The 16,999-nt window shown below is 47.7% G+C and overlaps 1 protein-coding gene across 1 annotated transcript in view; it reads right to left on the minus strand.

The window, feature by feature from the left end:
* Positions 1-5,285: 5,285 nt before the first annotated feature.
* IREB2 (iron responsive element binding protein 2) overlaps positions 5,286-16,999 on the minus strand; it is a 60,051-nt gene continuing 48,337 nt past the window's right edge. Inside the window, exons 21-22 of the mRNA XM_075897605.1 lie at positions 8,538-8,723; positions 5,286-6,126 (exon numbers count right to left, since the gene is read on the minus strand). Of these exons, the coding sequence (XP_075753720.1) occupies positions 6,016-6,126; positions 8,538-8,723 (297 nt within the window). The 3' untranslated portion in view covers positions 5,286-6,015. The remainder of the gene's footprint in view (positions 6,127-8,537; positions 8,724-16,999) is intronic.

The following is a 16,999-nucleotide window of genomic DNA, read 5'->3' on the forward strand; positions in this document are numbered from 1 at the left end:
CAAGTGAAGGTAAACAGAAACAAGAGTGAGAAGGACTTATAGGGAGAAATGCAACTCCCTTCCCCCCCAAATAAAAAGCCTGAATTATCTGAAGTAAACCATATTTTAAGAGTTTTCTTTTAATACTGTTATTTTTAATATTAAGGGCATTAATATTAAATCTCAGTTTGCATTGCCAGTGATTTAATGCATAATGGCTCCCAAATTTGAAGAGAAATATCCCTTGCCTCCACTTTTTATAAGGAATTACAATGTGTTTTAAATGCCAATATGTGTGATTTGTTTGAAAACAGATGGCTGCATAAAAATAGTGCAATACAATTTTCTTTATTAAAAATAATTTACAACATCAGTGACATTCTATGCACAATTGTCAGCAAATGAACTTTATCAAGATATTTCTATACAATACTTAATATGGAACTTAAAACTGCTATACTGTTTTGTTGGCTTAAGCAGCAGACACTGATTTGCAGTTGCTTAAATGTGATTAATATATATTGTGTTTTATGTCCCTGTACATATCTGTAAATGTATCAACTCTAACCCAAAGTCTGAGGGGAAAACATTTAGGAAAAAAAATCAGAAGAATGTTCTTTTTCCAAATCAAACTGAGAAGAAAATTCTTCGTTAAATATATCTAATACTGTGAGAATTACTTTGGTCAGTTTTACCCCCCATCCTAGGCTTTAAAATATAGGAAAGTTATTGAACATTGTATTTTACATGTTCAAAGAAATCCTCTACATGGACTGTATCTTGTCCCAGCTGTAAGATGGATGTTATTTAATCAGGTGATCACATCTCCAACTATGAGATGCTAGCACTACATCAAAGTTAACTGGTTTCCCCTGCTGTATATTGCATGTGAAAGGGGGATGGGGGAAGACAGCTAAGCAAGTTACTTCATTTCCACAGCAGTTTGCTAAATTGTGACAAGCAAAACAGACAGGTACATTTCTGGTGATGTTTCAGCATTCAACATACTTTAAACTTGTGGGCAATGAGGAGCTGATCCAAAAGTCAACTGAAACCTATGAAAAGATTCCCAGGGTACGTCTACACTACAGCGCTAGTTCGAACTAACTTAGTTCGAATTAGTTAATTCGAACTAAGCTAGTTCGAACTAACGCATCTAGAACTAAAAACTAGTTCGAACTAGCGTTTTGCTAGTTCGAACTAGTAAGTCCACATTGAGTGGACTCTGAACAGGGCTTAAGGATGGCCGGAAGCAGTGCCGGCAGGGCATAAAAGGAGGACTTAGAGCATGGAGATGCTGTCTCAGGCTAGCCGAGGGCTGCGCTTAAAGGGTCCCGACCCCCACCCCGGACACACAGTTCTAAGGGGTGCCCCGCTTGCAAAGAAGTTCTGGCTTGGAGTGCCCTGAGTGCCCACACTGGGCACATCACAGCACTCGGCCATCAGCCCGGCTGCACTTGCCGCAGGCTGCCATCTGCGGAGAGGGAGTAATTGGGGGGCTGCAGGAGAGCTTCCACCCCCAGAAGCCCGCAGAGCCAGCCCAGTCCTCCCCATCGGGGGCTCGTACCCCATTCCTCCCTCACCTCCTTCCACTTACCCTTCCTTAGCCCCCCTTCTTATTGATGTACAAAATAAAGATAACGTTTCTTCCAACATTGACTCTGTCTTTATTGAAAAAAAACTGGGGGAGACTGGGAAAAGGAGGTGGGAGAGGGGAAGAGAAAGGCTGGGAGAGGGGAGGGCAACTAACATGATCAGGGGTTGGGAACAGGTCCCATATGAAGAGAGGCTACAGAGACTGGGACTTCTCAGCTTAGAAAAGAGGAGACGGAGGGGGGACAGGATAGAGGGCTCTAAAAGCAGGAGTTGGGTGGAGAGGGTGCATACAGAAAAGCTCTTCATTAGTTCCCATAAAGAAGGACTAGAGGACACCAAAGGAAAGGAATGGGTAGCAGGCTTGAAACTAGTAAGAGAAAGTTGTTCTTCTTCCCAAAGCAAATAGTTAACCTGCGGAACTCCTTGCTGCAGGAGGCTGTGAAGGCTACAACTAGAACAGAGTTTAAAGGGAAGTGAGATAAAGTGATGGAGGTTGGGTCCATGGAGTCCTATTAGCCAGAGGGTAGGAGTGGTGTCCCTGCCCAAAGTTTGTGGAAGGCTGGAGAGGGATGGCACGAGACAAATGGCTTGGTCATTGTCTTCGGTCCATCCCCTCCAGGGTCCCTAGGGTTGGCCGCTGTTGGCAGACAGGCTACTGGGCTAGATGGACCTTTGGTCTGACCCAGTACGGCCATTGTAAGCTCAGGGCTCAGGGTCGGGGGTCTCAGTGGACCCCCTTGATTTTCATGCACACCTGGTCCTGGGTGGCCAGGCTGGCAGCTCTCCTGCCCTAGACGGCCACTTTCCTGTGCCTAGTGAGGAGATCGTGGACGAGGTCCACGATGTCCGCACTAGCCCAGGAAGGTGCCCGCCTCTTGCGGTCCAGGGCAAGCTCCCGGGAGCCACCAGCCTGGTCCCGGCAAGAGGGGGTGGGCTGGGGGGCATCGGGTGGGTGGCTCTGTGCCGTGCCAGGTGCAGGGTCTGCTAGCTGGGTGCTGGCAGGCTTGCACCTGGCACGGGCACCGTAGCCAGCCCGTGCCCCTTTAAGGGGTCCGGGGCCGGGAGGGGGGCATAGAGTTTCCCTGGTGTTGGCCAGAGTGGCCACCAGGGAAACCTGGGGAGGGCTAGCCTCCCACTAGTTCGAACTAAAGGGCTACACAGCCCTTAGTTCGAACTAGCTAGTTCGAACTAGGCGTTAGTCCTCGTAAAATGAGGTTTTCCTAGTTCGAACTAAGCGCTCCGCTAGTTCGATTCAAATTCGAACTAGCGGAGCGCTAGTGTAGCGCCTATTAAAGTTAGTTCGAACTAACGTCCGTTAGTTCGAACTAACTTTGTAGTGTAGACATACCCCCAGTGACTTCAATGGGCTTTGGATTGGTCCTAGCGAAATAGCAATGGCAGGACCTAAACATAAGCTTACTTTGAGGAATTCATAATATTCTTTCACTGATTTTAAAGCATAAGAGCAGCAGAAATAAAGACATCGCTATAGAAATGACATTGGAATGCCTCAGCAGAACTTACTAGTTCTAAAAGGTGGACAAACTGTAGGTTGATACAGGTCTCTTTAAATTGCGGTGAATTTCACAATATTGATTTATTTCTTATGTGTCTTAAATCACTTCTCTTGAGCATTTTACTGCTACAGCAACAAGTGTTGTATGGTTAAGATGAAGAAGTTGAGTGCTGAGTGGTACTTGGACAAGAGATGTTTAAACTAAACATGGTCATGCCAAACAGCAAGATTTCCATTTAGAGTAATCTGCTGGGGATATCATTAGTGGCTAGCATAACTGTGAGCTCCCCAATAATGAACACACATTTCCTTCGCTTGAACACTGAGAGAATAAACCATTCAGCTGAAAAACAGTGAGATTAAGATAGGCCAGTTTTGCTCCTCAATAACTGTCATTATATACATACAAGACAGAAATGGAGAGTTGAATACTTCATCATACAGCAGTCATAAAATCTACTCAGCTGTGTCTTCGATACACTACCCAGTGGCAACTGTCAATGGTTTTCAATCTCTTCTAAAAGAAAGCACAGTGTCCCTTGTAAAATGCAGGAAAAGATTACACAAAATTTTGAGATTTGTATATTTCCTTCTTCAAAAAGCATACTATACACAAGGGTATTTAAATGCCATTAGTGTTGTGACAAACTGAAGTAGCTAAGGAATGCAAAGTTCACTTTGACAGTTCTGTTATTAATTTTCATGATGTGAAATATCACCTGAAAATGCTGTAAGTTTGACCGTTGTAACCATGCCTTTTCAGGACTTTGTCACAACTGTTACATGATCTAAATGGGATATTTTAGAATTACATTTTCATGTAAAACTTGAAAGGTATTTTTAAGCCTTCTATTTTTTTTGTCTGAAACACCTTTAATGTCCATTGCCTGAGCATGAGTTAGTAGTTTATATTAAAATGCAACCCCTATCTATATAATAAAGTTGGAAATGTTCTCTTAACAGTTTTGATATCTGTTATTTGCAATAGAAATCCTGAAGCATAACTATGAAAATAATTTACTGGGGATGTGCAGTGGACTAGGGATGTGAAAAATTAACCTGTAGGGGCTGCTTTGGCATCCAGAGCTGTCTGGTCAGCGAGGAGCCCGGCCCACTGAGAACAGGGGCTACCTCTGGTGGGGGCTGGGGGCCAGTACAGCCCCAGTCCCAAAACAGGGGCTGAGAGTGGGAGTCCAGCGGGTTGAGGATGGCTCCAGCTAACTGGTTAAATGTTAGGTTAACCTAATGTTTAACTGGATAACAGATTAAGCATGATTTTATATCCCTACACTGGACAAGCTAATATTTAAATGGTAAAAAGTTCTCTCTCTCCCAAAAGGAACTGTAACCCACTTAATAGGTAAACTGCAAGCCAATTTTTAAAATGAAGCTTTTTTCAGATTACAAGAGGACAAAAAATTTCTGACGTACAAGTGATTTAAAAATCATTAACTAAAAAGCTGTAAAACTTTTTTTTAAACTAATACAACCAAGTAAGTTCCTGTTCTGAGAAAGCGACGAGGAGTCCTGTGGCACCTTATAGACTAACTGAAGTGTAGGAGCATAAGCTTTCGTGGGCAAAGACCCACTTCGTCAGATGCATGTCTTTGCCCACGAAAGCTTATGCTCCTACACTTCAGTTAGTCTATAAGGTGCCACAGGACTCCTCGTCGCTTTTGCAGATTCAGACTAACACGGCTACCCCTCTGATACTTGTTCTGAGAAAGTGAGTTCCAATTGCAACCTCATTGAAAAGAGGTTTGTATTCATGGAATGCTATCACAACCAAAAATGGGAATGCCATAATAACTAACTTTGGTTAGAGAACTGGGATCTTAAATGCAGAGTTCTAGCAGAATGGGAAGAGAAGAAAATTCTGAGGACAAATCAGAAGTTTCACAAGATAATATGTTACCTCAGCCATGTAATGTTTTACAATGTCATTTAAGATGAAAACATAGTAATTGTTGACCATACTTAAAAGCAAAGAGAAGAAAATGTAAAATCTTAGTACATTTTTTAAAAGTGGGTTTTCACAACTCAGTTTTCAGTTAGTATTTTGGTTAGCCACATTGCAAACAATACACATTAACTCCCAGTGTCACACCAGCGGGACAACCTTGCTGCTCCAGTTACAACAAAGATGGCCAAACTGCCCACATAATGGACACAGTATTTACTCAAAGCAGCATCGTATTTTCATGAAATATAATTTATTGCAGCCATTCTCATTATTAAGTACAGAAAAGTGGCTCCTGGAGCCTTCACATCCTCAGCATACAATATTACATCTTATTCTGAGTGATGTTTGATCTGGATCAAATGGAGCACACCATCTCCACGCTGAAGGTAAAGAAAGCCACAGCCTATTTAACAGAATTCTGTGCGCTTTGTGTGGATCTTCTTTTGGTTAAATGACAATTTAAAGGATAATAAATTCAAACCTTTGGATCTGGATTCTTTGCTACTCCAATGGAAGTAGCTTGCCTGTCTTGCCTCTAACATTCCATACCATCTGCTACCTTTAAACCAACACAGCAGTACACAGATTTACAGGGGCAAAACAAAGTTAAAACAACTGCAGGAAGTATCTTCTTAAAGAATAATCTTCAGCACAATTCAGTTTTGGATTTCACTTCCTTTATTTACAAAATGATGTGATAAAATATCCCCCATACTTACAGCTCTCTGCCACAAAACACGTATGTGGATTTTAGCAATGTGAATAGCACCATTTGAATATTATTTAAAATCAGGAAAGATCTTGTTGTGGTCACTACGATGATTCACAATTTTCTACATCCATGGACAAAATAACTTTGAGTGAACTGGGACTGTTTGCAGTTCCATAGTATGGATTCCTGGGTTCACACAAGGCATTTTCAGAAATACCAGTTATACAAGTTATCCACAGTCAGGAGTTCCTATAACAATCTTCGAGCCACATAGTTTAGAATTCCACCATGTTTATAAATTGTTGTTTCCACATCATTTTCAAACGAAGCAATCACACGGAACATTTTGCCAGTGTTAGTCTTCAAAGAAAAAAAAAAGTGTTAATTACTTTTTAAAACTTGTCTCTGATTTTTGAACTTATACTCAACATAGAAACCATAAATGAAATAACTCAGTCTGCATATGCCAATCCTTCTAGATGTTCGCACTGCTAAGGCCCGGATTATATTTTATGATAGTGCACAATTTTAGATAATTTTGGGGAGCATATTGTGCTGCATTATACACTGGAAGTAAGAGTGATTTCCACGTGGATGTGCAGAGTGTGTCATTGTTGGCAATGAAGTGGATGTCTAGGTGGAAAGGAATTGGGCAGCCTATTGCCTTAATCCCATGGTGTCCAACCAGTCCTGAAGCAATAGCCCAGGAGTCAGCAAGCAAATATAGCTCAGTACTAAGCCAAATATGGCTCCCAGCTTGAGCTCAGCCCCCCTCATGCTATCCTTGTAACGGGGAGCTCGCACTAGTGCTCCAGCCTTGTGTCCCCTCCCACCCACAAGACTGGAGTGCCAGTTTCCTGCGGCAGAGGGGTGAGAAAGCCCCAAGCCTCACTGTGTGATTGGAGAAGAAGTGGAGCCACAAGCAGCTCCACGAACTGCTGCTCCCCCAGTCAAGGGAAGGGGAGCAGCAGCATAAGGATGGATGTGCTGCCTGGAAACTTTTTGCAGCTGCTCCCATTCGTGGGAATCCAGCCAATGGGAGCAGCGGGAGGCCGTGCCTTCCACACAGTGCTGGGAGCAGCGCAAGGTGTGAAAACAAGTAAGTGTTCTCCACCACCTCTTTCCCTCATGCCCAGACCCTGCCCCCCGCTTGCTCCTGCCCCCACCTCCTGGCCAAACACCCACCCACAGCCTGTTCCTGCCCCATCCCTCCTGGCCAGACTCTGCACTCTCTCTTGCTCCTGCCCCTTCCCCTTGGCCAGACACCCTACTCCCAGCCTGCTCTTGCATCCTATCTCCCACCCAGATCTCGCATCCTCACCCCCTTTCTTCATCCCATGTCCTGCCCAGATCCTGCACCCCCTTCTCTAGTTGCCAGTGAATGGGATCTGTCCTACACACTGAACCCCTCATTTTCGGCCCTACCCCAGAGCCTAGGGGAGACCACAAAATCCACTAACCCTGGAATCCCAGAACAGTTAATCTAGCCTGAGGCCTTGAACTTTAGTCCTCCCTGCCTCTCCCCCTGATGGGGTTGGAGCACCAGAGGAGTTAGGTGTCTTAGTTGGGGGCCACATCAGTGAGGGTTGGGGGGTTTTGGAGGTTTTTTTTTTTGCTTTGCACTTGTGTGGTTCCCAAACTGATTTTTCTGTGGGTCAGTGGCCCCTGACCCCAAAAAGTTCTTCACTCCTGCCACAAATAAAGACAATGTTGAAACCTTTTGTATTGGACATTTTACTTTATAAAAATGAAGTCTGAACTAACATGAGAAAGTTAAAGTGCTTAAATCTGTTTAATTATTTTGATTAATATTTCCTGTCTTACTGGTTAAATTAAACTGTTCTCCCTAGCACTAGCAAAATGACCCTAACTCTAACACTCAGCCCCAATCCTGGAACAGCCCTGCAGTCTGGCTCCCACCTGGCCAAAGGAAGGGCTGGTGACGACTCCCCTCCTACTGTGGCACAGGTTAGAGAGTAGGCCACGATCTGGCTGTGGTGATCCTGGCGTGGCCCTTTGTTCAGCAACTGCTCCCGGGAGCAGCAGCCCAACCCTTGCCAGGTAAAGTAATCCGGTCCCAGGATCACCCCCCCCCCCACATACTTTACTTCCCACCCCAGTGTCCTGCCCTGACTCCTGCTCCTCCCACATACCCCAACTCCCTACCCTGAGCCCCTCATGCACCCTAATCGCGACTCCTACATCTCCACATGCACAAACTACACCCCCAGCAGCAGAAGTCCCATTAAATAAAGTTTGAACACAATGTTCAATAATATTAAGCTGTATATTTTCAGTCATGTCAATGGGCTCTTTGTTGACCACTTGTTCTGAATTTTGATGTAGTTCTGCTTTTTGGTTTGAAAAGGTTGCTACTCCCAGTGGCAGTAGCCACTATAGTGAACTAGCCACACTCAACCATCCAAATAGCCACATTGTTCAATTCAACTAGCCACATTCAACCAGCGAAATAGTGGCTAGCGTGTTGGACGCCACGGCCTTAACCCCTCAGAAGCAAGGAAATGGCAGGTCATGTTAGTGGGATTTGACCCAACCGTAATAGGTCTGCAACAAAGTTTCCATGTTGAGGGAAAAACAGAAGTGATTGGGGTGTCACGTGCAGAGACAAGCAACAGAACAACAAGGCAATTAAAATTACAGTATATGTACTTTCAAGATATACTGGCAGTTTAACCAGAAGCCAAAATGTTTGCTTTGAGGAATTCCAATTGTCTGCACATTGAAATAGAGACGATATACTTCAAAAATACCTTAATATCCAATGTGATTCCTGGAAATAGCTCTTGAGGAAATGATATAGAAAACTGTTCTTTTCCAGTGAGGCCCAAAATGTTTGCGTTTTCCCCAGGAAGGAACTGAAGTGGAGCAATGCCAATTCCAATTAAGTGACCTTTATGAATCTTCTCATAGCTTTCTGCTATCACTGCCTTAACACCCTATAAATCGTAAATAAAATAATTGGTGCATAATGATGAAGTTTAACACACACAACCATGAAACATCAAATCGTCTCTAGACTGAGGAGGCAAAAGACAGAAAAGATGATTCTGGGGAAGCGATGGGAGAGAATGAAATTTTCAAAAATTTAAACTAAATTTAAGAAACAACATAAAAGGTAAAGGATAATTAGTTACTGTTTGGCTTCAACATTACTTACTATAAGTCTGCCCTCCATTCCCACTAACCCCTATGAGAGGTGTTGGGTAGGGATGTTAAAAAGTGTTTTTGTGGGGGGGTTTCGGTAAATGTATAACGGCTGAAATTTTCAATAGTTACAGGTTTAACGTGGCGGGGGGTGGGAAGGGGAAGAGGAGGCTCCATGGGACTACAAGCACTGACACTCACGTGCTCCCCACTACTCCTGCTGCCTCTGTATCAGCTGGGGGTGAGGTGAGGAGGGAAGCCTGGTATGTAACTGTGAAGACTAATCGATGGAGCCCAAGGCTCACTGGCCAACTTTTTAAATGAATATGCTTTTGCATCCTTAGTGCATGTGTGGGAAGGTACACATTCCTGGGGCCTGGACCAATAGTATGGGTGTCTGTCATTTAACTAGCTAAAAGTCTGGAATCTCTTATATTGAATCCCCATTTTGTGGGCCAAATCTGATTGCTTACACATTATTGAAATTCAAGAAACTGCCCCTACAATCACCTGTCGTGTTCTATGCAGATTTAACCAAGGAAAGAACGGTTACTTACCTTGTAACTACCGTTCTTCAAGATGTGTTGCTCATGTCCATTCTATGTAGGTGTGTACGCGCAGTGTGCACGCGTTGTCTCAGATTTTTCCCTCAGCAGTACCCGTCAATCCCCTTGGAGTGGCGCCGGTATACCGGCCGATAATGACCCCTTCTGGCCCCTACCCTCTCAGTTCCTTCTTACCAGAGTACTCCGAAGAAGGGGAGGCAGGTGGGATTTGGAATGGACATGAGCAACACATCTCAAAAAACAACAGTTACGAGGTAAGTAACCATTTTTTCTTCTTCGAGTGACTGCTCATGTCCATTCCATGTAGGTGACTCCAAAGCACAACCTGAGGAGGTGGGGTCGGAGTTCTAACCTTCCACCAAATGAAGGACCGCTCTACCCAGGGCAGCGTTCCCTCTAGCCTGATGTGACAACACATAGTAGTTTGCAAATGTGTGGCTGGAGAACGAGGTGGTGGCCCTGCAGATGTCCAGGATTGGGACCTGGGCCATGAAGACTGTAGAGGAAGCCACTGCCCTCGTAGAGCATGCCGTGAGGGGCTGGGCTGGGCTGGGCCCCCCTGCCAGACTGTAGCACTCCCTGATGCATGCTATGATCCAGGAGGATAGCCTCTGTGTTGAGACCGGCTGACCTCTTAACTGTTCTGCAACGGCCACAAAAAGCTGCAGCGATTTGTGGAAGGGCTTTGTCCTTCCTAAATAAAAGGCCAAGGCCCTCCTGATATCCGGGGTGTGTAGTGCCTGTTCCTTTCCTGACGCATGAGGTTTGGGTTAAAACATAGGCAGGAAGAGGTCCTGAGACACGTGAAAGTTCAATATCACCTTAGGTAGGAAGGCAGGGTGGGGGCATAGCCTGACCTTATCCTTGAAGAAACGGTATAGGAAGGGTCCGAGGTGGAGAACCAATGTAGTTTGGGCCACGCCGGGGCGATAAGAATTAGGGATGCCCTGAGCTCCTGCACTTGCAGAAGGACCCTGTGAACTAGTGAGAATGGTGGTAAGGCGTATAGTAGACCCCTGGGCCAGGGGCAGAGTAGCACGTCTCCCAGATAGTCCCTCCCCAGCCCCATGAGGGAGCAGAACCTCCGATACATCTTGTTCTGTCTTGTGGTGAACAGGTCTAGATGGGGAAACACCCTCTTGCGAAAGACAGAAGAAGCGTGTCCCTTCTGAGGGACCACTTGTAGACAGAGAAGGCCCTGTTCAATTACTCTGCCAGGGCATTCTGGGATCCGGGGAGGTAAGAGGCCATCGGGTAAATATCTGTCCTGATGCAGAGGTTCCACAAGCGGATCGCTTCCTGACACAGGAGGGGAGAGTGAGCCTCGCCCTGTCTGTTGATATATGAGACTGCCATTGTGTTGTCTGACAGGATAAGGACCAACCTACACACAGGCTAGACAGACTGCCCAGAGTTTCCTGACATTTATATGCCTGGAGAGATCGTCCTGGGACCGCATACCTTGAGTCCACATATTCCCCAGATGTGCTCTCCAACCGGTGTCTGATGTGTCCATCACGAGTCAGGTGGGCGGTACGGGTCTGGAGAATGGGACTCTGGCACAGACCTCCTCCTGCTGCGTCCACCAGTCCAACGAACGGAGGACAGTGTCAGGAACTGTCACTTCCTTGGTCCCATGGGGGGAAGGCCCGGTTGTGGACTCACGCTAGCCACATCTGTAGTGGGCACATGCGAAGTCTGGCATGCTGCACAATGTAGGTACATACAGCTATTAGGCCCAGGAGGTGCATGCAGGCCCTGGCCGTCATCACTGGGAAAGCTTGCAATCCCCGGACCACAGACTCGATCACCAAAAAAGTGAGATCTGCGGAGGGAGGCCTTCTCCGTTGTTGAGTCCAGCTTGGTGCCTACGAATTCTATTACTGGTGTAGGCGTTAGGGTCGATTTGGCCACATTCAGAAGTAGGCCCAGGTCCCCGAAGTGATTCTGGACCACAGTGATATGAGCTCACACCGGGTCTTTGGACCAGCCTCTCAGGAGCCAGTTGTCCACATAGGGGGACACCTGGACGCCCTTCTCCTTAGAGCAGCAGCAACGACTGCCATGCATTTCGTGAAGACCGGGGGGGGGAGCGGAGGGCGGGGGAACCTGTAGAAATACCAAAGGGAAGGGCCAGTTTGTAAATTGGTAGTGGTCCCTGCCCACCATAAAGCAGAGAAACTGCTGGTGGCAGGGAGCAATACAAATATGGAAGTAGGCGTCTTTTAGATGTAGGGCAGCGTACCAGTTTCCAAGGGCTAGAGAAAGGATTACAGATGCCAGGGTCTTGAATTTGGTTTTGACAATAAAGGAATTGAGGTCTCAGATCCAGGCTGAAGAAGTTACTCACCTTGGTGCAGTAACGATGGTTCTTTCAAGATGTGTGTCCCCGTGGGTACTCCACTGTAGGTGTCAGGCTCATCCTGGCGCCGCAGAGTGGAGATTTTCAAGAGCCGTAGTCAGCTGGACCGTACATGCACGGCCAGCATTTCGCACCGTTTGCGCCCTTTGATCATCGCACAGTCCGGCTCCCGCCAGTTCCTCTCACCCGTTCAGTCATCTGAAACGAGAAACTGAACACAAGATTCTGAAGCGGAGAGGAGGGTGGGTATTGGAGCACCCACAGGGTCACACATCTCAAAGAACAATCGTTACTACACCAAGGTGAGTAACTACTTCTTCTTCAAGTAGTGTCCCTGTGGGTGCTCCACTGTAGGTGACTCCAGAGCAGTATCCAGCCTGTCTGGTTGGTGGGCCCCAGAATCATGGTCTGCTCTGGCATGAAAGTACAGCAGTGGCTACTGAGGAGTCTGTCGCAAGGTGTGGTAAGATTGCATAGTGCTTCATGAACATAGCACTGGAGGACCACGTGGCCGCTCGACAAATATCACGGAGGGGTACTCCTCGTAGGAAGGCAGTAGATTTGGCCATCACTCTAGTGGAATGGGCCTTTGGTTGGGAAGGTAGTATTTTGTTGTGAACAGAATAACATGTGGTGATACATGAAACTATAAGTCTAACAAGCCGTTGGGAAGACAGTACTTGACCTCTAGATCGTTCAGCAAGAGAAATCAATAAATGGTTCGTTTTCCGCCAGCTGCGTGTCCTTTCAATGTAAAAGGCTAGCACTCGATGGACATTGAGAGTGTGGAGAGATGCCTCTTCGTGTGACCAATGTGGTTTGGAATAGAATGTTGGAAGCACAATTGGCTTGTTAATATGAAAGTCAGTAGATACTTTGGGGATAAACGCCGGATGAGGGCGCAATGACACTGATTCTACAGTGAACCTTGTGTACGGTGGTTCAGACGTAAGAGCTGCCAGCTCACTAACCCTACAGGCCGAAATTATGGCTAACAATAATACTAACTTAAGTGCTAGCCTATCAAGTGGGATGGTAGCCAGAGGCTCAAAGGGGGGACGAGTCAAGGTGTCCAGCACCAAATCTAAATTCCAACTTAGGCTTGTGAGAGGAATTGAGGTTTGAGAGCCTTTTTAGGAACCTCTTTGTCATCAGATGGGCGAACACCAACATGCCATCTATAGAGCTGTGGAAGGCCATAACTGCTGCAAGATGTATCTGTAGCAAAGTGGCTGACAAGCCCAACTGCTTGAGATAGAGAGGGTAGTCGAGAATTTGGTGTAGCAATGACATAAATGGATCAATATGATTCGCCAAGCACCAGGTTGCAAATCTGTGTAATTTTGCTATGTAAGTAGTTCTGGTACCGTTCCTCTTACTGCTTCACCTGTTCGGCCTTGTTAAACCAGATAGGAACCAGGTGGCCAGGTGTAACAACTCAGGGTCTGGGTGAACAAGACAGCCATTGTCCTGAGTGAGTAGGCTTGGTAGGAGAGGAAAAGTGTATGGATGTGGCAGAGACATTCAATGGAGGAACGGGTATCATGGTTGACGTGGCCAGGCAGGGGCTATGAGGATGACTCTGGTTCCATTGGCCTTGATCTTCTCTAAGACCCTGGTTATTGGAACGACTGGAGGGAACGTGCAGAATAGAGAATTCTCCCAGTGGAGCAGAAAGGCATCCCCCAAGGACACTTGTCCAATGCCGGCCGTGGAACAATAAAGGTGACACTTCGCGTTCTTGTGTGTGGCAAAGAGGTCTATTGATGGAAACCCCCAACAACGGAAGACACTGTGCAGAGTGCCACTGCGTATTTCCCACCTGTGGTCATGGGGAAAGTGCCTGCTCAACAAGTCTGCTATGGCATTGCTGGTACCAGGTAAGTAAGACGCTACCAGTATGATGTTGTGGTGGATGCACTAGTTCCATAGGTGAACTGCCTCTGTGCAAAGTGATCAGGACCGAGCACTATCTTGGCAATTCACGGTAGTCGCAATATTGTCGGTGTTCTGATGGTTGTACTGGATATGTAGCTCTGGAAGTAGATGCAAGGATTGCCAACTGCTCTGAGCTCGAGGAGTTTTATATGAAGGGCTGCCTCCAAAGTGGACCAGTGGCCTTGAACCATCATATAGTCCATGTGGGTGCCCCCGCCAGTGAAGGAAGCATCTGTAGTTATCTGCTTTGACAACTGGGGTCAGTGGAAGAGTATGCCCGCAAGGACGTTGTGTGGTTTGGTCCAGAAGGGGTCCCAGAAGGGGAAGGGTGAGACTGGTATGTTGCCCTCAGGCGCACCCTCAAAATCCTTGGTGTGGTCCTGAGGGTTTGTTAAGTGGTCCCTGGCCTTGGTCCTGGGAAGGTCGGAGGCGGTGTCTGCTGTTCCTCCCACTACCATTCCTACCCCTGCGGTGGAGAAGTCAGGAGGTGGGGCCTGTTGGGGTGGTCTGAGGGTGTTCCTGCCCAAGAATGATGGTCTTTGGGTAGCCAGTTTCCAGGGATTTCAGTGTGGTACGGGTGTCCTTAAGTCTGTGGAGGTGCTGGTCTGTCTGTTCTGAGAACAGAGAGGGACCCTCGATGGAAGGTCCTGGATGGTGCTTTGAAGTTCAGGGGGCACCCCAGACCTTTGCATCCAGGAGCTGCAGCGTAGGACTATGCCTGTGGCCATGGCACGGGCAGCTGTGTCAGCTATGTCGAGGGCTGCCTGGAGTGCCACCATGGAGATCATAGAGGGCTCTGAATTCGGGCCACGAGTCTTTAGGAAGTAGTTCTGTGAATTTGTCCATGGAGACCCAGGTGTTGTAAGCATATCGCGACAGCAGGACCTGCTGGTTTGCAATATGGAACTGGAGGCCTCCAGGCGCATAGGCCTTCCTGTCCAGAAGGTCAGATCTTTTGACATCCCCGTTCTTGGGGCTGGCACTCGGCTGCCCCTGTCGTTCTCTTTGATTTACCGCTCACAGCACGACTAGCGATCCAGGAGGCAGATGAGAGAACAGGTATTCTTTGCCTTGTTGAGGCATGAAATATCGAAGCTCGGCCTTCTTGTTTGTTGGTAGTATGGAGGCCGGAGTTTGTCAGAGGGCATTTGAGAATTTGGTCATTGTTTTGTTAATAGGCGGGGACACTCTGGTAGGGACATGAGGCTGAAGGATGTCAACTGTGGGATCAGAATCCTCAGACATCTTAGCTTGGACCCCCAGGCTCTGGGCCGGTCTTGATGGGCACTAGAGTCTGTAGAGGGCATGGAAGGAAGGGTGTCTCCTAAGGCCTCATCCAGAGAGAACAACGAGGTCCCCTTTTTGCCCACTTCCACAGTGGCTACTGGTTGCTGTTGGTGGCTGGTATGCTGGAGTGTCACTCCTGGATGGCCACAGGGACACCTGGCCCGGTGGGAGTGACTGTCCCGTAGTAGGGGATTGAGCCAGTGGTGTCGCTGATGGGGGAGCCCGAGGCACTGTGATGACCGATCCCGGTCTGGAGGGTCTCGCACCCTGGCTCTGGTGGTAGGCCCGGGGGTCCAGAACGGCCACTGGTTAGATGGTTGTGGAGGCCAGGACTGGTACCGGGACTGGCTGTGCCCAGTGCTATTGTCGGTGATGAGTAGAGGAGGTGCCATGATCAGTGCCAGAACCGAGATCTGGAGCCTCTCAATGACAAGTTGACTCTGCCTCTGAGTAGGTTGAGTATTCCGAAGCTAACCAGGGTGGTTGTTGGGGGCTCTGTTGGTAGCGCCACCGCTGATGCATGTCTGGCCATCAATTCAGGTTAGCCACGGTGCCAGGGGAGAGGCGGAGGGGGTGGCATGTCTGTGCTCATACCCAGTGAGCTCTGGCTGGGAGTGGTAGTCATGGAGCTCGGTGCCGTAGCAGGTACCGCCCGGGGGCATCGTCCCGGTGATGACTCTGGTGCCATGTCCCGAGCCATGTCCTGTGCTGGGGCTGAGACTGCCATCGATGCTGAGCCCGGTGACGGAGCTGTAGGGTAGACCGAGTGGTGTTTCCTCACCCTCTTGAATTGCATTGTTGGGCACCCTAATCGCCGCTCAGTGCTGGCTGCTCCCCTGACAGGTGTCGGTGTCGGGGACGACTCAATCAAGTCCCTGGTTGCCTCGAAGGCCTCTGAGGTGGAGGGCTCTGGAAAGTCCCCCAACAGGCTAGGCTCCCGGTGCAGGGATAAACATTCGCCCAACCGTGAGAATGCATGGAAGGCACGTACCATGGGGGCGACCTGCTCCTGTTAGGCCTCTTCTTCTTCTGAGGCACTGGGGCTGTGACCAGTGCCGAAGCCTGCATGGTGCTGGGGAGGTGTGCAAGTGTCCCGACACCTCCCACACCAAGGCCGGTGCTCTCTGGGATGCCAGTGCCGGGTCTGACGCCAGTGCTGGTCATAAGGCTCTCTCCATCGGTATGATTTTGAGATGCGATTCTCTCTTGCTTTGTACGCGGATTAAATGCCTTGCAAATTTTGCAGGCTTCAGAGAGGCGGGCTTCTCCCAGGCACTTAAGACAGGCCGAGTGTGGATCACTACAGGGCATGGGACGTTGGCACTTCTTGCAATGCTTAAAGCCTTGAGGCCTGGGCATGCCCTGCCGTGCGCGCCTGGTGTGCCGCAGCAGCACACTTACGGCAGACAACAACTCTTAACCTAACAACTAATTAACTGATAACAGGAACAACGAGATCAAACATCGAGTACCAGTAAGGCGCTTGCTAAGAAGGAGCTGAGGAACATTCCAACAACCGTTTCGGTGGTAACAAGGAACAGAGAGGGTGGGGGGCCAGCAGGGGTATATATCAGCCAGTATACTGGCGCCACTCCAAGGGGCTCCCTGCTGACCCAACGGGTACTGCTGAGGGAAAAAAATCTCTGACAATGCGTGCACACTGCACATACACACCTACATGGAATGGACATGAGCAATCATTCAAAGAAGAAAAATTATTTTCAAGAAACGAAATACAGAACTATGTAACACTTTAAAGACTAACAAGATGGTTTATTAGATGATGAGCTTTCATGGGCCAGACCCACTTCCTCAGATCAAATAGTGGAAGAAAATAGTCACAACCATATATACCAAAGGATACAGTTAAAAAAAATGAACACATATGAAAAGGACAAATCAAATTTCAGAACAG

Source organism: Pelodiscus sinensis, chromosome 14 (genome assembly GCF_049634645.1).
Source record: "Pelodiscus sinensis isolate JC-2024 chromosome 14, ASM4963464v1, whole genome shotgun sequence".
In the NCBI taxonomy this organism is placed as follows: Eukaryota; Metazoa; Chordata; order Testudines; family Trionychidae; genus Pelodiscus; species Pelodiscus sinensis.